The sequence below is a fragment of the Eschrichtius robustus genome, chromosome 14 (genome assembly GCF_028021215.1).
Source record: "Eschrichtius robustus isolate mEscRob2 chromosome 14, mEscRob2.pri, whole genome shotgun sequence".
NCBI lineage: Eukaryota > Metazoa > Chordata > Mammalia > Artiodactyla > Eschrichtiidae > Eschrichtius > Eschrichtius robustus.
The window spans coordinates 18482538-18506728 of NC_090837.1; the positions used below are offsets into that span (position 1 = coordinate 18482538).

At 42.2% G+C, this 24191-nt stretch overlaps 1 protein-coding gene across 9 annotated transcripts in view; it reads left to right on the forward strand.

Moving 5' to 3' along the window:
• GIT2 (GIT ArfGAP 2) overlaps positions 1 to 24191 on the forward strand; it is a 48569-nt gene that overhangs the window by 18085 nt on the left and 6293 nt on the right. Inside the window, exons 8-18 of one of the 9 annotated variants that reach the window (XM_068563039.1) lie at positions 1128 to 1173; positions 2294 to 2345; positions 5644 to 5716; positions 5968 to 6065; positions 7229 to 7340; positions 10344 to 10486; positions 12515 to 12664; positions 16368 to 16616; positions 18248 to 18337; positions 22287 to 22369; positions 22977 to 23165. In XM_068563039.1, the coding sequence (XP_068419140.1) occupies positions 1128 to 1173; positions 2294 to 2345; positions 5644 to 5716; positions 5968 to 6065; positions 7229 to 7340; positions 10344 to 10486; positions 12515 to 12664; positions 16368 to 16616; positions 18248 to 18337; positions 22287 to 22369; positions 22977 to 23165 (1285 nt within the window). Of the gene's footprint in view, positions 1 to 1127; positions 1174 to 2293; positions 2346 to 5643; positions 5717 to 5967; positions 6066 to 7228; positions 7341 to 10343; positions 10487 to 12514; positions 12665 to 15035; positions 15773 to 16367; positions 16617 to 18247; positions 18338 to 22286; positions 22370 to 22976; positions 23166 to 24191 lie in introns of those variants that run through there. The other 8 variants (XM_068563041.1, XM_068563040.1, XM_068563044.1 and 5 more) reach the window with 8 other exon arrangements.

Here is a 24191-nt window from a genome sequence, read left to right on the forward strand (position 1 = left end):
AAGTACTTAAATGTAACACCAAAAGCACAATCCGTAGAAGAAAATATTGATAAGCTGGCCTTTGTCAAAATTTTAAGCTTTTGCTCTGCAAAAACTATAGTTAAGAAAATGAAAAGACAAGCCACAGACTGGGAGAAAATATTTGGAAATCACATATCCAACAAAGGACTTGGATCCAGAATATTTATACTTAAATACTTCAAACTTTACAGTAAGAAAAGAAACAACCCAATAAAATCTGGGCAAATATAATATACAAATGGCAGGCACATGAAGAGAGAAGTTCTTTAGCCATTAGGGAAATACAAATTAAAACCCAGTGAGATACCACTAAGTACCTATTAGAATGACTGAAATAAAACAAAACTCAAAAAACCAACACAAGTGCTGGGGAAGGTGTGGAACAATGGTAACTCTCATACGTTGCAGTTAGAAAACAAAATGATAGAGCTACCCTGGAAAAAAGTCTAGCAGTTTCTTACCAAGTTAAACATGCATTTACCTATAACCCAGAAGTCCTAGGTATTTACGCAAGAGAAGTAAAGACTTACGTTTATACAAAAACCTGTATGTGAATGCTCATAGTGGCTTTACTCACTGGCACATGATCAGTGCCCTCCACAAGCTTGATTAGGACTCAGTCAGCATTGTAGGAGACAGAGCCCGTGCCTGGACCTGCCCAGACCACCTGGGCCAGCCCTGACTGTTTTATGCTAATTGATTAATTTGAAGGTAAGCCACTGAAGCTCAAGGAAGCCCCACCATCCCACATGGGAGAGCAGATGGAAGCCTGCTCCAAGCTACCTCAGCTCCCTAAATGTCCTTTCCATGGCTGAAGATCATTGGTTATACTGGGGACAAACAGCGTAAGGATTAGGGTGAGCATAGGCTTTCTGCTTAATGACGTTGGGCCCTTTGTACCAGAAGAAAATGAGGAAATGATCCTTGCTACTGGCCAGATTTTGGGAAGTTGTAGTCAATCTGGCAACTTCTGTTTCTCCCACATAGTTCGTAATTATGGGAAGATACTAATTGCAAAACATAAATTGAGAAAATAATGATGGTATTCCTTTACAGATCTTATCAATATTTATATGAACAAAACTTTGACTTGGTTTCTGTTTCAGATCACAAAAATGGACAGCACTTTATAATACCTCAAATGGCAGACAGGTAAGGCCATTGAAATAACAATCAATATTATCTGTCACTAGTATTTCCTTGGTTGTATAGTGTTTAAGTGTATTATATTTTGTGTTTAACAAAGCCCATACATTTTTCTCTTTTATGGCTATGCAATTTGGAAATAAGATGGCTGTAAGTAAACCACCATATAAAACTTAAGTTTGAAAAAGCACAAGTAAGAAATTTGCTAATAAAATTGGAGTTAGAGATACTGTCACAGTTTTAGCTAGTTGTGACAGTATATTGTGTCTCTGGATATATCACAGAATATTTCTGTGTTATAAGAGAGTGTAGCCTTTGTCTATGACAGGGATCAGCAAATTTTGTTGTTGTTAAGGGCTAGATAGTAAATATTTTAGGCTTTTTGGGCCATACAGCCTTTGCCACAACTACTCAACTCTACCAGTTGTAAATGAAAGCATCCATGGACAGTATGTAAATGAAGGGCATGTCTGTTCCAATAAAATTTTATTTCTGGATACTAAAATTCAAATTTCATATAATTTTCACATATTATGAAGTATCATTTGTTGGGGTTTTTTTTCCATCCACTTAAAAATGTAAAAACTATGCTTAGCTCATAGGCCAAACAAAAAGTGGGTTATAATCTGTTGCCCCTGGTCTATAAGGTCAGATGAGTTCATGGCTGCAGAAATGAACTTTAAACCCTTATTTAGCCAATAAACTTTGCATAAATACTGTCAAGAGTTTATGAAATGGTTAATTGCTATCCCATATGTAATCTTGCCATTCTGTTTTTTAACATTCTGCCCTTTTTGTATTTTCCTCTGCATGCTTTTTTTAATACTTTAAAAATTATGACTTCTCACATAAAGGGCCTGGGGACTAACCTGGCAATAATTTTGCCTTTTGGTTAGTAGGTGATTATTTTTCTGTTTACCACTTTGCATGATTATGGTATTTCTAGGAGATACTTTCACTAAGTTCTGTTCAGTTTCCTCACTGACGATTGGGCTGTAGAATTTTGGCCTCTGACCTTGTCCATGAACTGTAATTAATATCTTAATCCCTTGGCTATCTTAATCTTCTACAGAGCTCATGAAAATGGTTTTATTTATTTGCTTATTAGTTTTGTACACTTTCTTAGCAGCCTGGATTTGTCTGAATTGGCAAAAGCTGCTAAGAAGAAACTTCAGTCTGTGAGTATCTCTCTTTCCTAGTGAACTCCAGTATGGAAAACCATGTGTCCTGCTAATACCTGTTCTTAGCCCATTACCTAGTACATCAAATGACTTTGTTTCGTGCTCTCAGATGTTAAATCAGAAGCACCATCGAGTATGTAGTAAGGAAGAATGAAAGTACTAGTAAGTTTAGTATATCCAATTTATTGGCTTGGCTTCAAAAAATGGCATTTTTCTCTGTCATTTTAAAAGCGAAGACTGTGCCTTTGACATTAGGAAGTTGTTTCTCCCCGTAAGAGTTCCCTAGTTTCTCTCAATGTACATGAATAAGTGGGACACCCTTCTTGGGATTACTTCCTGTAGCCTCATAGGATGCTGGAGAATGATAAGAGCTGAAGCTGGAATGGTGAGTACTGCAGATTGACTCGCTGCTATTTGGGATCCAGCCACCCCTAACTGTCATGCGTGTCCCACGCCATTCATCAGAGTTTTGTAAATGTAGGCTTTTAACTGCTGGTTCTGCCTCAGCTATGTGCTCAGAGTTTGCCCAGTTCTGCAGGTCACAAGCTCACTTTAGTATCTGTGTTTCTCTTCAGCCTGGCCATTTCAGCCTTAGTCAGGACCCCGAGAAATCTACTCCTCTGGAAACAATTTCTCTCTGTTTAGTCCCCACAAATGAAGCCTCGCCCGGTGCTTCCCCAGCCATTCTAACCACCAGATTACCCGCCTCAGCTGTTCTCATTGCTCTCAAGATCAGAACCAAGGTTCTTAACTTCTTTTCGTAGCCTTTATGGGAGTCATCCCACTCTCACCCTTCAGTTCTTGCCCTGCTTCCCATCTGGTTCCCACTGTGTGGGTGTGGGTGTGGGTTTGGGTAGGTGCGTGCGTTTAAATATTTCTTTAAGGGTTAGCACCGTCGGAGGCCACCTTCAAGTCCTCTGTCAGGAATCCTCTTTTGCCTGCTGTGCTTTCCCAGCTACCCTCCCTTTCATCATTCGAGTAGCTGAAATCTGACCCCCTTCACAGTGTAGGTAGGAGTTTTCCCAAAGCCTAACTCTGAACTTGCAACTCCCCTAATTTATGTCTTACTCTTCATTCCCCTTTTCATAGAAGACTCTTTACTAGAATTTAATATAATATTAAGTACTAAATATTACATAAAATGAATTTCTCATTACTAGCATTTAACTGTAATATGAAATAAATGTATTTTATGCAATTTGGTGTCTCTGTGTTCTCTATCTGCAGTTTTGTGTGTATGTGTTTTTATTGACTTTCTTAAATTAAGGAGGTCATATAGTAAGATGATTAGGATGATAAGCTTTGGAGTCAGCATTGAATATTCTGTGATTTCCTTTTAATTACTTAACAGTATGTAAGCCAATTTTTATTGTAAATAATTCAAACATGGATAAAATCCAAGCTCCCGTTGACTATCCTATTCTACGTGTGCTAGGCTGAAAGCTGGGGTTATGTCTGTAATATCTCTAGCGTGTGGCAGGCGCTAGATAAACATCTGGGACAAAGTTGAGTATAGCTCTCAAGAACTTGGGCTCTGGGTCAGACTGGTCAGGTGTGGATCTCGGCTCTGACGAGCTCCCTCACCTCTCTGTACCTCGGTGTCCTCTCCTAGAAAGGGAGGTCGTGATCCAGCAGAGGCAGCAAGTCAGAGCTGCCCAGTGAGTGTGAGCTGCCCCCACCCTGTGGTCTCCGCCTCCTATCAGTGCCAATTCAGTGTTTATCCTACAATATCTCCCTCTCTCCCTCCCTCCCTCTTTCCTTCCCCCCTCCCTAGTGAAAAGCTGGGAGAAATATAAGACCACTAATGTATTCCTTGAATTAGTAAATAAATATTAACATTTTAAGAGAAACTTGCATCCCAGGTCCATCACTTCTTGGCTTTGTGACTTTAGGTAAGCTACTTCTGTGCCTTGGTATCCTTCTCTGTAAAGTGGTTTAATAGTAGTTCCTGTCTTCAGAGAGGTGTTGTATTTACAATGATGATGGTATTAGCAAGGTGCCTGGGATGTAAGCCCGCAACAGAGTTGCTGCTGTAGTTATTGTTAGTAATAATGACATTAGCTTGTAGCCCCTTAGAGGAAACAGATTGGGTGTTTATGGTACAAGTTCAGTTTCCCAGTCCTTCACCTTATCCAGCAAAAGGCTCTCAGAGTTTATTTTTAAATATAAATGTAATGTAACCACACTAGATAAAATTTGGAAAATAGAGAAGGGGAATCATCCTCGTTTACTATATTCTTAATGGGTTCACGCTCCATATTTTGGTATATTTTTTCTAATTCTTGTTTCAGATGCCTACCTTTTTTTTTTTTTAACTGAAGCGTAATTATAGAAGTTTATATCCTGCTTTTGTCACCTAACAATGTATTGTACCCATTTTAACGAGTTGAATGAGGTGTGTGCAGCCAGCTTTAAATTCTGCATGAAGTACCTTCTGGTCAGTGTGTGAATGGATATTTACTGGGTCCGATCTTGGTGCCAGGTATTGTGTGGGGATGTAGGGAACAGGAGAGAATGGAACAAAGTCAGCATCTTCCCTCACAGAGTGGGGAAGCAGTCAACTCAGAAGTAACAGCCACCGAGCGGCAGGGTTTCATGAGGCAAAAAGTGCAGAAAGAGCTGGAGCCAGCCTGCTAGGGGCTTAGCCTCCTCTGGGTTGAGGAAGAGCCGGTTGTTGCCGGGAGGGCACCCCAGTCTGTGGGGACTGTTTTGTTGGGACACTGCACAGTGTACTGATTAGACGGGCTGTCCTTGGTAGGGGACGCTCAGGTAGTTTTTTGGGGGTTTGGGGGACCCCTACTGAGGAAGACAGCAGAGAGACTTAACCGAGGTCTGGGTGGTATTTTCCTTCAGTGGCACGTTTTATCCTCTCGAAATGGTGTGTTTTGGCTTCTTTATCCTACCAAGGGTTTCAGATTCCCTATACTGGGGGCAGAGCGGGTACTGGCAAACATTCTCAAAAGAGCAGAAGAGACTTTAAAAAGGTGATGTCACACGAAGAGCGGAGAACTGGACCCTGCCTTTGAGATACGCACTTTAGATGCCTCTTGCTTCCCTTATGGCACAGCCCTATCTGCATATCAGGAGGGAGGCTGCTGTGGGTGGCAGGTGTTTCTAGAGGATCTGTACTATTTTGGAAATGTTACTGTCTGTTTAATAATGGTGGGCATTTACTAAGTAAGCACTGGCTTTGGATAAGACGTTGGAGGTAGAAGGGTGAATAAGTCGCAGTCCCCACTCATTCTGCTAGTGTTAATCCTTGTCCCTTGTGTTCCTGATATTTTTTTACTTTCAGCTAAGTAATCATTTGTTTGAAGAACTTGCCATGGATGTGTACGATGAAGTTGACAGGCGAGAGACTGATGCAGGTGACTTAACATGTGGCTTTATCTGCTAAGCTTCTGTTATCAGTAGGCAGCAACAAGCTGCCAGCCTCAGTGTTTTTACTTGCCCAATTTCTACTGTCCTGATAACACGTGTGTCAACATTGACTCTTGTGTATGCTGGCTTCAGAGTGTGCTGCCCCTAGTCTACCTAGTAACGCGAGAGCCGCGGCTCTTAGAGGAGCAGTGGCGCCCGTGGTGATGAGATTCTATCTCTGGCTCTTTCCTCTGGCTAGTCTGGCTTGCCACGCAAAATCACAGCACCCTGGTGACCGAGACAACCGTCGTCCCCTTCCTTCCGGTCAATCCCGAGTACTCATCGACACGGAACCAGGCAAGTGGCCGAGTCCAAAAACACACTAGTAGTGATATTTGGGGAATGGCTGATATCATGGTATTTTATTTTCCCAGGACAGGTATGTAAGATTTTTTGATTGATTAAAATGTTAATATCCTTTACACACACATACCCTCACAAGTTGATAAGAAAAGCAATAGAAGTTAATAGATGACTGGGAAAGAATATAAAACAATTCACAAAAGAAATACAAATGGCTGGAATTCCCTCACGGTCCAGTGGTTAGGACTCCGCACTTTCACTGCTGATGGCACGGGTTCTATCCCTGGTTGGGGAACTAAGACCCCACAAGTGCAAGGGCAAAAAAAAAAAAAGAAAGAATAAATGGCTTTCAAATGTGAAGAAATGTTTAATCTCATTAGTAATCAAAGAAAGCAACCTGAAGGCATTAATGAAAGTTTTATCAGTCAAATTAATAAAGTATCAATACATAATAAAGGATACTCCAGACTGGTAAGGATGTGGCAAGATGGGCTTTCTCATGCTACAGATAAGAGTTTAAATTGCTGCAGACCTCAGAAAAGCAATCTGTTAACCGCTTTCAGAGGCCTCAAAATTAACCGCATCCTTCCACACAGGAATTCCTCATTTGGGAATATGTTCTAATAAAATAAAAATACAAAGCTTTATGCACATTTTCATCGAAGCACTGTATGTAATAATAGAGCACTGAAAAAAGCCTAACCATCCATCAAGAGCAGTGAAGCTGAGTAAATTATGAAGCTCTTTTCATTTTTATTGATTATTGGTTATATATAATGATAGAGCCCCAGCCTCTAGACTATAACTTTATGTTGAAATTTTAAAATTTGTCCCTTCAAATTAATTTTTGATTAGTAGGCCTACTTCAAAACTGAATTGATATTAGAAAGAAAGCATTAAGAGAACCATTTTGTTTCGGTTCACAAAAATAGATATGCATTGTGAGAACTTAAATGTTATATTGTTCTATTATGTAAATGGTTTTAAACTGTTCACAAGGAAAATGTTAAATTTGATTCAGTTATGGCTGTGATTGATGATACTTTGAGCATGCTGGAAGGTCTTTGCCGAAGTCTAACAGTAGTCTGACTAGTTTTATGTGAATATGTGTGTATTTTTACATCTGGGAATATTTCCAATTATTTTCTCACCCTCAGGGCAGACAGAAACTAGCTCGGTTTAACGCCCATGAGTTTGCCACTCTGGTTATCGACATTCTCAGTGACGCCAAGAGGAGACAGCAAGGCAGTCCTCTCTCTAGTTCAAAAGGTAACTGTTTCAGACCTCTAAATGTTTGCTTCTTTGGCCTTAAAACTTCACACAAGTGTTAAAGTTATAAAAATAATTAAAGCAATCATTGACACCACAGCTTAGTTAAAGCCCTGTAAGTTTTATTGGTACTATGTTGTGACGACAAGTTTCTCTCTTTGAGTCCTGGTGAATTATAAATATTTCAGCGTTATTAACTGTGATTCAGATTTATCTTATATATGATTTTTTACCTCTTGGGACCTGTCTTCCCTAAAAAATTGCATTCTGAAATTAACTCAAAAGTCTGACTTAGATCTTGTTAAAGGACATGAGAAACTAAACCCTCTTGATTGAAATTCCAGCTCACCTGCTGTGGTTTACCTACAAGACTGAGTTCTCCATAATTAGAATTTGTCGCTATAAACTTTAGATGTCTACAGCAAGAATTATTGTGGTTTAAAATTGTGAAGAGAGCACCAAGCACCTATTTCCGAGGTGCCCTTTGAGTCTTGTTCAGTAGCTCAGGGTCCTGTCTCCATGCTTGGGAATATACTTCCTCCCCAGCCCTGATGCTGTATTTTTGTTGTTTTTTTCTAATTGTAGAAATAATACATTTTTAAATTGCAAAACATGTAAACAGGAGAAATACATACCATAAAGATCCAGTTTTCAGTCAGCATCGCCTTCCCCAGAGATAGTAATCGTTAACTGACAGCGATTTGGTCTTCTTGATTTTACTTATTCAACCAGACATAAACAAGTTCTAAGAAACGTTATTAAATTTTGGTGAGGGTGCAGTGATAAGGGTCCTTTAAAGTCTCAAAATGTACAAATTCTTTGATTTGGTGGTTCCATTTCTAGGTGTTAATTGAGAGGAAATAGAGATGTTACGTGTATGTTATATATAGCACTGGAAACATTAGAAACAAATAAGCAATAATAGAGCAATTATTACTTACATATTTGAATAGTGCACACTTTTTTTCAGAGACTATGTAATGACATAAAGTAATAAATTAATTTTTTTTAAAGCTTTAGTGTAATCCAAATTTTGTAAGGAAAACATTTATATATATACATATTACAAGTGAATATATCACATGTAAATATAAACATACCACTAATCCCCATTACTCACGGATCTCATATTTGCCAATTCACCTATTCATTAAAATTTGTTACCTCAAAATCATACTGACAGCACATTGATGGTAATTTGTGGATGTATGCAACATGCTGAAAAATTTGAGTCACCCAAAATGCACATTCCCAGCTGAGATTGAACAAGGCCATGCTCTGCCTTATTTCAACTCTTATACTCGAAACAGGCGTCCTTTTTGAGATTTATTTAGTGCCACAGTTTTCACATTTTTATGCTTTTTGTTGGTGATTTCACTATTTGAAGTGGTCCCCAAGTAGAGTGCTGAAGAGCTGTGTAGGATTCCTAAACGCAAGAAGGTCGTGTTGTGCCTTGTGGAGAAAATGCATGTGTTAGACTAGCTTCGTTCAGGCGTGAGTTATAGTGCTGTTGGCCATGAGTTCAATGTTAATGGATCAACAACGTATATTAAAGATGTCTTTAAACAGAACCGCATGTAAAACGAGGTTATATATTTATCAGTTGACAAAAATGTGATCAGAGGTTTGCAGGAACCTAACCCTGTGTTTCCAGTCAGAACAATGGTTTAATATTTGCTAATTTGTCTTCACAGCAACTTTATAGACTGTAACTGCTACAAATAATGAAATTGACTGTATATATGTGTATATGCTTAGGAAAAAGACTGGAAGGAAATAGAACAACATGTATGAATAGCTATGAATGATTACTCTATCATTAGTTTCAATTTTTCTATATTGAATCTTTATCACTTCTATAATCTGATGGCATGTATATGTATATATTTTTTAAAATTTATTTTATTTATTTATTTTTGGCTGTGCTGGGTCTTCGTTGCTGCGCACAGTCTTTCTCTGGTTGCAGCAAGCGGGGGCCGCTCTTCGTTGCAGTGCGCGTCTTCTCATTGCGGTGGCTTCTCTTGTTGTGGAGCACGGGCTCTAGGCGCGCGGGCTCAGTAGTTGTGGCACGTGGGCTTCAGTAGTTGTGGCTCACGGGATCTAGAGCACAGGCTCAGTAGTCGTGGTGCACGGGCTTAGTTGCTCCGAGGCTTGGGGGATCTTCCTGGACCAGGGCTCAAACCCGTGTCCCCTGCATTGGCAGGCGGATTCTTAACCACTGTGCCACCAGGGAAGCCCCGGCATGTATATTTTAAATATTAATTTAAAAAATTAAAATTCCTTTTAAGTAAACATAATTTATCACCAAGATATTATCCATCAAAATATCCAGAAACAATATTGGAAATTAGAGGTTTGCTTGAGTTGCCTGAAAGAAAGTGGAGGGACTTGGATAATTTGTGAAATCTTTCATTCAAAATGTGTTGGAGCCCATGGAGTCATCCCTGCTTCCCTATAGACCATACCTTCCTGGTGTGCACGTGTGTGTCCAATGGGTCATTCTCCTCTTTCTCTCTCTCTCACTGGCATTCAGCTAATGAAAGGCCGATGTGCCTACTCTTTGATCACCTAGTTTCTAGGCTCCACTTTAACAATTTCCTTTCTGTTTTGACTTGACATTACCTTGTAAACAAGGTACAGTTATAACTGAATTGCAGTTAATCTTACATTAGTTACAGCTTTATTTTCATGATTTCGAGCTACACCCTGTTTCCTTGAATGATTACAAATTTGGGAACCTGTCCCCTTATCTGAGCAGCTTTTTCCTAAACCGTCTAATTAATTTGCCCACATTTGGCAGGTCGCTCAGAGGGATGCTTACATCTGTCTCTGCGGTTTTTAGTAGACTCTCTGTCCAGTTGATAACTTGCTCTGTTATCCCTTTTTGGTGTGAATATAACCTTGCTATTTCTGTCATTTTCTTCCAGTCTTTTAAGTGGCTAGTTTTTTAGGAAAAAAAGTTTTTTGCAAGCCTGAAGTAAAGTTTTTTGCTTCTATTGATAGACAATGTGGAGCTCATACTGAAAACAATCAATAACCAGCACAGTGGTGAGAGTCAGGACAATGACCAGCCGGACTATGACAGTGTGGCGTCAGATGAAGACACGGATCTGGAAGCCACTGCGAGCAAGGCGCACAGGCAGAAGGTGAGGTGGCACACCGCACACAGAAAGAGACTGTGTTTTCTTTTCAGATCTTTCCCCCTGAAAATTTGCCTGCTTTGTAAATCACTTGAGGGCTAGGCTTGTGAAAAGTGCTCTGGAAGTAGAGTCGGGTTTTCTGCTAGCTTGGGCCAAGCAAAGGTCAATGAGGTAAATAGTTTTAAAATAGGGGGTCTGTGGTCCCTGAGTCAGTTGTTGACTCACAGCCCTTCTGCAGTTTTGACTTTATAAAACCTGTGAGGAAGGACTGGTGGGTTTTATTCTTTCAACAAATGTTTACTTTTGTTGGATAGTTATCCAGACTTCCCTGGATAATATTCTCCTGAGTGAGGCCTAGTCCCTTTCCTCTACAAGGCCGTCACCGCCCAGGAGGAGAGAGGACTGCAGTACAAGGGTCATAAACACAGACACAAGCAGGGGGTGGGGTGGTCAACGGAGACACAACTTGTCACTGAGGAGGAGTATCAGGGGAGGCTTTAACGTGTGTCTTGAAGAATGCCTGGGATGTGGGCGTGTGGAGAGGCTGGGGAGGGTGGGCTAGACAGAGAAGAAGTGAGACAGCGGCGTCGGGGGGGGGAAATCTGGTCACGTGTAGAGTCAGCCTGAAAGGAGTGGGAGTCAGAGCTGCAGCAGAGGGCAGGGGTCACACCATATGCAGGAGCGTGACGCCAGACCAAAGAGCCTGGACCTTGGCCAACAGTGCAGAGCCCAGGCAGCTTTTAGGCAGGGCAGGAGGGCGATGTCATCCATGTTGGGTCCTCTGTTTTGGGAGGAATGTTCCGGTGGACCAGGGAATGGAGGAAGGGACCCCAAGTAGGAGGTGCTGACGAGGTCCAAACAAGAGGTGACACAGGTTCACCTCAGGGCCTCGGCTGGGAGGGTCTGGGTGGAAGAACAGTTACTGTAGCAAAGTGTGAGCCCAAGGACAGGGCAGCAGGGGCCTGGCTGGTCCACCCACTGCTGAGTCTCCCAGACCTGGCCCACAGAGGAGCCCAGCAAACATTTGAGAATGGATGAACAGGAGGAAGATAAAAAAGGCAGGGCTTGGCAATAAGTTGGATGTTTGAAGTGGGAAGGTAGACTTACTGGAGTTGTGTCCAGAGTTTTCCAGCTTACACAGCTGTGAGAATCAGTGGTGCCACTGGCAGATGCAGGGAATGTGGAGGGGATGGCAGGAGTCACCTGTTGCATCTGAAACATCTCTGCCCGGTCTCCACAGAAGCGCTGGGTTCACTCGAGTGAAAGCCGGGTCATGACAGGACCCTACACGGGGTCCCTAGACTGGCCGGCCTCCTCCTCCTCTCCGCCTTGCACACCCATTCCCTCCAGCTGAGCCCTGCCGCTGGCTGTAACACCCTTCCTCCAGACAGCCATCTGACTAATGACCTCCCCTCCTGCAGGCTGTTGCTCATGTCCCACCTACCCACCTGTCAGGTTAAAATGCACCCACCTTCACCCCAACTTCAGCTCCCCAGCCCCTCACTCTGATCCATTCTATTTATTTTCCATAGCACTTATCACCTTTCACCGTACTATATAGTTATTTATTTTTATTTTTTCCTTCTCTCACTCTGTTGGGATGTAAACACCATGGAAGCAGGAATCTTTGTCTATTTTCTTTTCTTATGTATCCCAAGCCCCTAGAACACTGCCTGATGCTTAGTAAAAAAGCATCAGAAAAGTTGGAATGAGTGAATTAATGAAATAATGAATAAAAAAAGAAAAATGAACGAGCAAGAGAAAGGCAGACAAGACAGATGTGCATAGTCATTGTCAGAATAGATTTGTAGCCCCACTGTCTGATCTATTAGAAAATACTGACTTAAAATTTTTTCAAATACTTCAGTAGCCCTACCTTTATGTTTTATTTTTGCATTACGCTTAGAAGCCTTGATTTGGTTTGATTAACTTTGCAATCCAGCTGGCGTGTTCAGAATTTGAAATTCTTTAGCAGTTAGTTTTGAATGTTATCATCGTCTCAGATTGTGAACATTTTCCCCAATTTATTTTTAGAGCCTAGATTCAGATTTATCAGATGGACCAGTCACTGTGCAGGAATTTATGGAGGTCAAAAACGCTCTAGTGGCTTCTGAGGCCAAGATACAACAGCTAATGAAGGTGAATAACAACTTGAGTGACGAGCTGAGAATTATGCAGAAAAAGGTAACATGTCAATAAATGCCAGGATGGTTGCTCTTTAACCCCATAGTATAAGGAAGAAACCCAGGCATGATGCTTGTGGTCAGAGGGAAGAAACACAGATCTAAAAATCTTTGGGCCAAGCTGTCTTTTTGGAAGCAGTATGTATTTTGGATATTTTAAATGAAGTAACTTAGATTAGAAATAAATCCAGTGTAAGTTTCCCAGGTAGGAAAACATTACAGCCTATTAAATGTTTGTGTCAGTTGTAGAAACCCTTGCACTATCCTGTGCTTCCTGGGAAGCTAGACACCACTCCATGGATGTGATTCTTCCTATTTATTGCTTGTTCTAAAGAATAATCACACCATGAAGACAGGGCAGACGGAAGCCCAGGACAGGTGTATGTGTTTATCCACATTTCAAACCCCACACCACACAAGGGGTACTGTCCCTGTTCACTCTAGTCTAAGATATTACCCACCCCTGCCCTGGCAGCCCAGTCCCACAGCCCCGCTTTTTTTTCACCAGTAATTACCACTAATTTATGATGTCCTCAGAGCCACAGAATAGGTACTTAATAAATGTAAGAAAACATTGCGTTTGCACCAGCGAGAACTGTACGCTGGTAAGAAACAATCCCATTTGCTCGGCATTTCCTTGTTTGCCTCCTTTTGAGAGAGTTAGAAATATATATATTAATCTCTATCTCTAAGAAAAGTATGGCTAATAGTAGCAAGGAATATGCTTCAGAGGGGATTACGTATATAACTTTTTATAAGAATGCTAAGAAAAAGAAGTGGAAAGATTCTAAATTCTGCCCAAGACTTTGTGGGTACTGCTCCCATCATTCAGTGCTCTACAAAATGAGATTCTGTACACTTCCTTAAACAGAAACAAAACAAAGTATATATCTGTGTCTTCCTACTATCATTTGAAGAGTGATGCTTCAGAATCATTATCAAGAACAGAGGACATGGTGCACCTCATTTGTGGCTGGGCCCTTTTCAGTGGTGCTTCCTAAGGGAAGGCTGAAGATCTAAGAAGAGGTCCGTGCCCCTCTGCTTGTCAGGGAAGAACACTGCAGTGCACCCGCGCCTGCGGCTTGGTCCAGAATTCTTTTGAGTTCTAGATCATTTTTGGAGACGTTTTGAGATAGATGGCCTCAATACCTATAATAGAAGGGGACAAGAATGCCTGAAGATCAATCAGATTTTAATCAAACACTGGTTCTGTGCCACCCTGGCCCTATCACCGGCTGGTGTGCAGCCATGAACAAGACAGACAAAGTGCCCTTTTGCCATAGCATACAGGGCTTGCACTTCTTCTGTCTTTTCTGAAATATCTTTTGTTTAATGAATTACAGTTTGTCTCATTAATTGAACTAATGCATTTTTTTGAGGCGACTTTTTCTGAAACATGCTGACTTTGCCACTGCAAATCAGTCTGCTAAGCATCACCATTTTTGTTCTTATTATTCTCCTGTTAGTATTTGTAGAAATCACCAGAGATAACCTCGAATCTCTGAAAGCAAATGTCTCGAGCTTCTTTAAGAAATGCAGAGTGGAATTATTTGCCATCGTTCATGGATTATCTCCTCAATTCTTAGAAATGCTTTTTGATTTCTGAACCTATTATCTGTAACTTTTCATGTCCTGTTATACTCCTTCCGGACAAAAAAAGTGTAGTCTGGTTCTTATTAAGATAAGCACCATCCAGATTTATCTGAGGACATCTCGCTAAGTACAGAGTACTAAAATTTAAAAAAATTGAGACCAGGAACTAGTGGTCATCAAAGCACATTCAAGCAAAATCCAGGCTGGATGTTTTAGCATGAAAAGTGTGAAGATAAAGTTTAAGATTTCAAGACCTTGTCTAAAATACTCTAAGAGGTTTTCACATAGACACACAAGCATGTGACCAGGTCCCCCAGCCCTACACTGAGGACCGTGTGTCAGTTATGCTCCTCACTGGTTGGACCTTGACCATTTCATCGTAGAATATGAGTTCCCTAATAAGTAGTTTTGACAGGCACTTTATGCCTGTCTGTTTCCTGGAATGTAGGAATTTTCAGTAGCTGCTTGTCATTTTGCAGCTGTTCTTTCTTTGGAAAGGGAGTTGCAGATATAAGTTATGCCCTGAAAGCCTTTCTGGTGTAGAAGCAATCTACCCTTTCTTAGGGATCACGCTTTGAGAAAACTGAGAATGAGAGTATTTCTGTTGCAAAGACAGTAAATCAGACTTTCACAAAAGTTTGGCAGTACTAATATAAAGTATGTGGAATTTGTTTATTTAGCCAAGATGCATTGATTTTATTTCAAAGTTAGGTAAAGTTTTTTAATATATATAGTTGACAAAGTAGCATGATTTGTGTCTGATCTTTCACATTTAACAGTTGCTTGGAAAAGATGCTAATTAATGAAGAGGAGCAGCCACTATTGGTGTATTTTTCACAGATCGGTGCTTTCTAAAATAGAAATTGAAAGTAACTCCTAACACTGAATGGGGCTTGCTATTGAAAAAGTAATGATCTCCTGGTGCAGACACAGTTGCTTGTGGACTTAAGCCTTGGCCCTGGTGGGGAATTTGGTCACATTTTACAATCTGTGTCAAAGAGTAGACAGCTGAACTCACACCACACCCAGCTTATAAAATGTCCTGGAAGATGGAGGAGCACCAGAGGGGAAGGACGTTGTGCAGCCTGGACTCAGTTAATTGTGTTTAAAATGCCAGATGCTAAAGAGTAACTCGGTTCCTTGCTGATCCCTTAACTCTAATTCATCCAGCACCATGAAGCAGCCTGCATGTAAGGAATGGAAAGAGCGTTCAGGGTCTCCAAGTGACAGCCTCTAACTAAAACGGGGTGGTGCCAGGCAGATTAGAGTGTTTAAAGCTGACACCACCACGGTCGCATTTTTGGGCGGCAGAGCCAAAGGAGAGAGAGGCCAGGTATGCCGGCCCTGGCTGAAAGATGACTGATCACCAGAGGGCAGCGCGTGCTACGTGGAGCATTCAGATGAAGATGTTGATAGTTCAATAGGTCTCCGGTTTTCTTCGTGATATGTTAATGTAGCAAACTTAACCAAGATCTGGTTCCCTCTCTTTTTAAAAAAGTGCTAAATTGTTTGGAATTTTAAAGAGTATTATGTAATAAAAACTTGTTGATCTTATTTTTTCTTGTTGGCTTTTTGGGAAGCAGTAGCTCATCTGATTTTTCGTAAGCTGAATTTCACTGTCTTTCTTGCTTTGCAAAGCAACTCTAGTTATCTTTGTGCTGCTTCCATGGTGTCTGCTGACATTTTTGGCATTTGCAAATTGCTCAGGGCTCATTTGAAAAGCAAGTTACCTAAGTGATGTCTTAATGATCTCAAGCTCTTGCTTGAAACAGCCTTAGAATAATCCAGAGTGCAGCTTGCCTGCAAACATTTCCCAGGCCCACCATGACCAATTTTTACGTGGTTAGACAGTTCGCTTTTAAAAAGTCCAAACTACAACGGTTTCACATTCAGAAATTAGCTATTTAATTTGCTTAAGTGACAAAGTGAGTTGATTGCGTTTCACTCATTCTAGAGGAAAGAGTTTTGGTTTGTAGTTGCCTTTGACTTTCAACCCAGCGCGCTGTTACTGTTCTTATTGTTAGAGCTGGTAGTTGTATGCGTTTACTTGGTGTTTGCTTTTTCTGCTTGCTGTAGAAAAACACAGTCCCACTGCCAAACATGTCTTTCAGCTTCAAACACTCCAGAGTGAAAATTCGAACCTCAGGAAACAGGCCACAACCAATATATATCAGGTGCAAACTGATTCTGAGTACACAGACACTTCCAACCACTCTTCCTTAAAGAGACGTCCATCTGCCCGGGGCAGTAGGCCCATGTCCATGTACGAGACGGGATCAGGTCAGAAACCCTATCTCCCAATGGGAGAAGTGAACCACCCCGAAGAGAGCAGGACGAGACTCCAGCCTTTCCCTGCGCACGTAAGTAACACCACTGGCGCTTCTGCTTTTCACTCTGTGTCCAGCCTGACTCCTGCCTTCCCTCTTCTGAACCTGCAGATCCCCAGTCTCTGCTTTGCCAAATTGGGCTACAAGAGTCGTCCTTGTGTTTGCTGTATTAACATGTCGACAGGTGCTTGCGGTGTTCCCACAAGCACTCAGGGCCGCTGGCCGAAAGTTTTCCTACTACCCTGGAGATTCTGGCTCTTGCTCAGCCCCTCTCCCCTTTTTCTCCCCCGTATCCATAATATCTTTCCCGGCCAGCCACTATTGGAACTTTTTTGGTAACAAGCTTCCTTCCCTATTTCCAAAAACAAAAGCAAATTATAAAGTTTACCGGCGGAAGTAAGTACCGTCTTCTTCGAGGTAGACGGGCGTGTGCCCCCTTACGCACAGGAGCCCTGAGAATTCAAGGCGCCCCCTCTGCTCCTCCCAGTGGAGCGGGTGGTGTCTGTGGCCTGGGCATGCAGGCCAGGTCTGGAAGCCTCTGGGCCTCCGCAGCCCCTGCACCTGTGGTCAGTGTGCCTGCTTAGCTGCATCCTCTTCCCTGCGTGGAGAAAGTGTTGCTTTTTCACTTCATAAGAATGAGATGTAAGAATTCTATATCGACCTTACAAGCGTTACATTCCAAAGATCGTATTGTGTAACAGGCTACTAATGCTTCTATTTTACAGTGGAATAACTATTGTGTTGTGAGGGTTTCAAATATTATATTTCTTGGGGATTAATTTGTTTTAAAAAACCTATGTTTTGACAAAATGTTGCAGGCATTTTGAACCTATGTGATGTTTTCTCAAAGAGTAATATTTATCTTTTTGAATGTCAGAGTTATTCTTCAGTCCACTCTTATAGGAGTTTCCAAAAAAATTCTCAGAGTAAATAGAAAGTAAAGGATATGGTCTAGGAAATTAAGCCCTAGTTTAATTTTGTCAAGCTTTAATGTGATAAAATTACAGTGTTGTTATATTGTAATTGGGAGTCTACTACTTCAACTTTTTAAGTTGTTTGGGCTGAACATTCTAAAGCAATTGATTTGATACATTTGGTGTAATGGGAATGCCATTGAACTAAGTTAAGAATCTTATTTTTGTATAACTGAAAACAAAATTTAGGAAAAGCCACTTTGTTAGTTTTCACAGTGTACTTTTTTATTTTAGAACCATTTAAAATGTAAGAACATCTTATTATTGTGAAAGTTCTATATCTGTACTAAGGAGCAGATTGATAGCGTATACCAACTTTAAATCATTTGTATAGTTTTTCATTTCATATCATCTGTCCTGGTTAAAAAACAAATATTTGTTTAAGGCTGTCTATTAAAAAAAAAAAAAACATTGGCAAATTTGACAAATTATGCTAGGTATTGTCTTTCCCTCATAGAAAAGTAACCTTATAAATTCCGAGTAATTTCCGAGAGGCATTTCACTAAGGGATAAAACATCTCTGGGGATCTGTCATTGGCTAGCGTGGAAGTTTCAGCACTGATCTCACGTGTGTAGTGAGTTGCTTTTTAGGATTCTTTTACTGGGAAACCTGGGCCGAAGCCAGGGTAGGTGGTGGGGTTTTTTGTTTGTTTTGTGTTTTCCCGAGTGTGTTTCTTTTTCCCCTTCCAGATTGGGAGGAGTGCGCTTGTGACCTCCTCTTCGTCTCTGCCTTCCTTCCCCTCCACACTTTCCTGGTCGAGGGACGAGAGCGCCCGAAGGGTTAAGTACACTCTGAATGCTCTGCTCTCTGGAGGAGGGGCAGCGCTCCTGGCGCTCTGTGCTTCTCCCAGCCCTCCCTCCCTCCGCTAAGTGCTCTCTGTCCTGCATGAGGCAGCGCTTCCCTCCTGGTGTCTCAGCTCTCAGCACTCACACACGCATGCATGTCTGCAGGAGGCGGCCTCCGTCTCCTCGAACTCCACATTGCTCAGTCTCACGTGACATTTAACAAAGTCTGCAGTTCACCCTGTAACACTGATTCTGAGCATTCTGTCTTTTTAAACAATCAGAAAATTCGCTGGCTGCTGGTTAAATATTATAATAGGGCAAATCTGTCCAAATTTGTTCAGAGAACTAGTGTATTTGGACTAACAGAAACACTAAGACATCGTGCTCTTTATTTTTTATTTTTTTTTTTACCTCTTGACATATTTTACCTCAGCACCTTACTTGACAAACCAAGGTTTTGCAGTCCCTGCGTTCTGCACCCGGATTGCAACACATGGCAGCACTGGAGGTGTAGGCACCTGTTAGTACGAAGCTGTTCACTTTGTTCTTTGGTCAAGTCCAGCTTGCCGACGTATAATTTACATTCCCAGTAACAGCACTTGATACAGGTAAGCTCCTTTTAGAGTAGCCAGGCAGCAAGTATTTATCAAGCACCTTGTCCACACCCAGCCTTTTGGAAAGTCAGTTAAAGGGTCCTGGGGACTTAGGTGACCTCCCTGCTCCCAAAGGCACTGTCAGTTTAAAAAACAGTTTCATGCGTGAAGAGTACATGGCAGCAAGCTGGGAAAGTCGTGACAGAGCACAAGCTTTGCAGGCCTGCGTTCAGGTCCTGGCTCTTTTGTTTTTTACTGGAAGGACAGTGTGGCTAAAGTGAGAGGAGGGAGGGTGGGTGTGGGTGAGGGACCACCTTTACAGACCAGGGGGATTTGCACTGCCCTTTGTCCGTTCCCTCCACGTTGGCAGGAACGATGGAGAGTCTTGCCCACTGCCAGTGCCTTATGGCTCGTGGAGGCCCTTTGGGGGTTCCTTTCTGCACTTTTGAGGTAATCTATTAAAAAAAAACCTCTTGACATATGCTACTATCTTCTGAGCAGTTCTGAAATTGAACTGCACTGTTTATATTACAGTATTTCAGTTAAAGTAAGGGGCAGTTAAATAGAAATGAATATCTTATTTGAAATGTTGTTGCTAAGAGTCAAGTAAACCTCTTTTTGTCCACTGTGAAAGTTTTTAAAAATTTGTTGGTAGTTTTGAGAATTATTGCAGAGACTGCTTACTGAGACAGTGTTTTGTGCCGGTCATTTAAACTGATGATCCTGATTGCTCCTGACAGCTTCATCGTGAGTTTAGGTTTTTATGGCATGTCTGTATGCAGAGAAAACTACAAATCTATTAAATAAACTGAACCAGCACCAGCTATAAGGTAACTTTTCTATTAACAGCTTTGAGAGAGCAGCACTTCTAACTAGTAGACCTTAGTTCTGCATGTTTACAATAATTTTCATGAAATTAATGCTGACTAATTTGAAATCCTGAAATATGCTTTTGTTGATAACGATGAAGGATTTAATGTAAGTAATGGATTTCCTGGGTGGTTATTGTTGTACGTTGTTTTCTGTATTTGAGAAACATTTCCTGAGTACTTTTATTAGATATATGAGTCATTACTCTTCTAAAATGTTTCAATGAAACTTGGTACTTTTGATCATTGTGGAGGTAATGCATTTGATTTGTAATTATCAAATTTACATCAAGGAAGGCAAAAAGATCCATTATAAAAAGGTGGGATTTTTCTGGGTTTAATTCCGTTTTCTAGCTTTTTCCACCGGAGCAGCTCTGGACAAATGTCCCAGGATAATTATTTAAATGCAGGTTTTTAATATTCCATTTTATGCTGTGTATGTGCATGTACACACACAAACATACACTCATCTGTGTGTGTGTACGTATATATAAAAACTAAAGGAAAAGAAATTTATTAGACATTCACTGTGAAAGGTAAGAAGAGATTTTTTTGTTTTTTTTTTGTTTTTTGTTTTGTTTTGTTTTTTGAGATCGTCTCTGCAAGAGCCTGGTTTCACTGTTCCGTGCCTGCCTTTGGTCTTCCATGTAGATAGCCAGTAGCCAGTAACTCACTGATTGATCCATGAAGCCAAACCAAAAGCCGCAAGTGAAGCAGAACTGCTTGCTGGTAGGAGATATAAACAAAGGGATCTTAAATGTTGTAGTAGTTTTTACAGAACTTAGCTTTACAGACTCTTTATAGCTGCAGGCCAACATTTTCAGTCATTTGCCAGATGTATTTGAGTGGTTTCAGTACAAACTCGTATTGAACTTTAGGAGCCCAGTGCAAGTGTCTTACGTTAAGTGACTGGGACCAAATAGAGCATTTGGGGGAAACATGAAAGACCTCAGCAGACAGAGAAAGAGTGTTCTCCCTGGGAGAGGACAGAGAGGGGTCACGGGGATAGTAAGCAGCACGTGGTGTGAATAAGGAGCCTTTCCCCATCTCAGGGCTGGCTGGCTGCCTGTCTGCCTGCCTGCCTGCCCGCCTGCCTGCCCGCCCGCATAGGGCCTTCAGAGGGCCAAGCAGCATTATCAGTAAGGAGCAAACAATTAAACTTTATGGAGACTTACTTAACTGACTCACTCTAAGGGAGCCATTCATTTGAGTGAAGCTACAGGGTCTCCGTATGTTTAAACAGGGCTCTGAATTTACAGGCTCTATATCTTTAGCCACATTTTATTGCAGCAACAATAAAATTCCTTAGGCACATGTTTTGATTAACTTGGATTAAATTCAAGTTACAGAGCTAGAAATAGCTCATATTTGTCTTTTGCAATTGGTAATCAATTTAGGTTTTAAATCAGCTTCCACTGATTTCTGTTCAAATGAAGAAATTCCCAAGCACTATGGGTAAAATAAATACTGAGGGGAAATCCTTTGTATTAAATACTCCAGAACTAACATAGTCCCTTTCAAAGGAATGTTGTCACCCCAGAATGCCCTGTACTTAGCAGTGCTGCCATTTGCTCAAAACAGTTGTAGGGTTCCTGTGTCCCATTTTTGTTGCACCATATCTTTATGTTTTAAGGGATAGATGTTTTGGGAGACAGATGAAAGGGGTTGGAAACCAAGTGTCACACCGGGTTAATCCATTTTGGTTCACAAACAACGTGTGGCAATGAATGAATGGTTTCTGGTTTCCTTGTGTGGCTCACACAAGCCGTCTCTGAGGATAGTTCTTGGAGAGCTGTGTTGTGAGCAGTGGAGGTCCTCAGGGCCCCAGGTGTGGGGTATTGGAGGTAGCAGGAGACAGGAAGCCCAGGTTCTTAGTCCAGGTTTTCTGCTGACTCTTTGACCTTGGGGGTGACCCCCAGCTCTTTTGGCCCTTCCTTTTCCCATCTGGTGTTAGACTAGCTAACCTGCAGGCGACTCCCAGTGCTGACGATCTGTGGATATATGTGCGGACCCATTTGCTTCTTAAATGGGCCCCATTATATTGTAGTTAAACTCCATACTCCTCAGCTAAACGTGAGCGTTGCCTTGCATGTCTGTTAGTTTGTACCGGGGATCTGTGTATGGAGCAGCTAAGAAGCAAAGAAGGAAATGGGGCAGAGAAGGAAAGAAACCGTTTCTGGATCCACTATTCATCTGTTACTAAATTTAAAAAAAAATTTTTGTTTTATTTTCTGGCCGCGCCACGTGGCTTGCAGGATCATAGTTCCCTGACCAGAGATCAAACCCGGGCCCCGGACCGTGTCCTAACCACTGGACCACCAGGGAATTCCCTGTTCCTAAATTTTTAATAAAGCATCGGCCCCCGTCCCAGATGAGATCTGGGGCATGAAGGCCACGTAGCCTGACAGGTAACAATTCCTGAGAAGGCACCCAAGAAGTGTCTGGTGCTCTCAACTAATGGGGTCGCCTTTTCTCTTGTAGGCATCCAGGCTGGAGAAGCAGAACAGCACACCTGAAAGTGACTATGACAACACTCCCAATGACAGGGACCCGGATGACTTGGGGTACATGTGCAGGAAGAATGCCCTGGGGCTGGGCTCTTCAACCAGAGACCGAGCAGCGTGGTCAGGAGGCACACTTCACCACCTGCACCCGCTTCTCTGTTTTCAGACCCATAAGGTCCTCAGATATTAAGGCATAAGTTCATAGTTCACACCTCTTCCCATCTCACATTATTGCCACAGGGGCCTTTTTTCCTTTTACCAGCAGACTAGACTCATCTCTGAGTCTCCGTAATGCGCTTAAAGTCAGTTCTCCATTTCATTTTCGAGGCAACGTTAGGTTACATCCTGCATTTGCATCCCAAGGAATTGGCTCGGTTAGGGTGGCTTCATAACCACACACCCTCCCTGTTCCGGTTGTTCCCTCCCTTTGCCCGTCTTCAGCCTTCCTACGAGGGTCATCACGTCCACCCCCGTGGTAGAATGAAGCAGCCTCCCTATGAGCTGTGGCTGCCTCCTGATGAACCAGCCTCACCCTGAGTCTCCTGCCAGACAGGATAAAGGAAACCGCAAAAGCAGCCTTCGGCACATGCACGTGCTGTGGCTCCTAGAAGCAGAGAGGCAGCTGATCAGTACCTGTCACGTTTAACCACTTCTTCAATGCTCACAGGCCAAGCAGGAAGGGAAGGCAAAGAAGTACAGTGTGGCAAGGTGATGGCTCAGGCCCAGATGCAGCAGAGCCCCACGCGGCCCCGAGCCCCGTCTTCCCCAGCACCGAAGACGTCATCCGGAAGACTGAACAGATCACTAAAAACATACAGGAGCTCTTAAGAGCAGCCCAAGAAAATAAACACGACAGGTAAGGGGGCTTGACTGTCCGGCCTGGCAGGACGTGTGCACGTGCTCTGGAAGAGATTCTGCTGCTCCCTTAGAGGCGGGGAGTTTGTGTTTAATACGCTCACTTCAAAAGTTGTTGAAAATTTCAGGTGTATGTGACAGGCTTGAAAACAAACTTGTAAATTTGCCTTTTGTCTTTATGTACTATTTGTAATCTTTCATCTTCTTATGAAGTGCTCTGCATATAGCTGCCTCTAGAGAGAGAATTGCAGCGTATTTGGGGTCAGTGACATTCCGAGTTCTCGAGGTGAAAGAAGCCACCTCAAAGCCGGCAACACATTCTCCCGGCCACACTGCTGTCTGGGGTCTCCTTAGCTGGGGAGCAGTCTGCTGCCATAGAAGGTATCCTGAAATGAACTTGATTTCTTACTTTTTTCCCTCATGCGTGTGCACGTCTAAGAAGCAAGTGGTGTTTAGAAAAGTGTACCTAATTGTCACCCAAATCGTTCTGTGCTCCTGAGTGAAGAGTCTGCTCGCTCTGGGCAGAACCATGTCTTGCAGAGTTATTTCTTACTGCAGAGAAGGGCCCGGCTCTCGTTCTAACTCACCCCTCTGTTCTCTGGTAAGTTGTTAGCTGTTGCAGGTGGTATCCTAGTCTCACGCGGCCGGCCTGCTCCAGGCACAATCACGACACGTTTAACGTCATCCCACTGAGTTTATGAAAGCGGCTGAATTTGATCAAAACCCCAGAACAATCTCATTATTTTCATTAGGTCAGCAAAGTTTAGGGCTTCGGTGAAGAGCTCCTCTCCATGCCTTTGCACGAACAAAAGTTGTTCAAGGAACACAGTGCTGCTTCTTCTTTTTCCTGTTCTCTTCCATGAAAGGATGCACCAGTGTCTTTTGCATTCTCCGTGTCCCTCGCACCGCCATGCTCACCTCCCCATTTTCTGCCCTTTTCCGCTTTGCTGTACAGCTCAGACTTCTCCCCGTGTCGTCATTTCCCACTCAGTAGGAGAGGAATGCTCAGTGTTTATTGAAGGAGCAG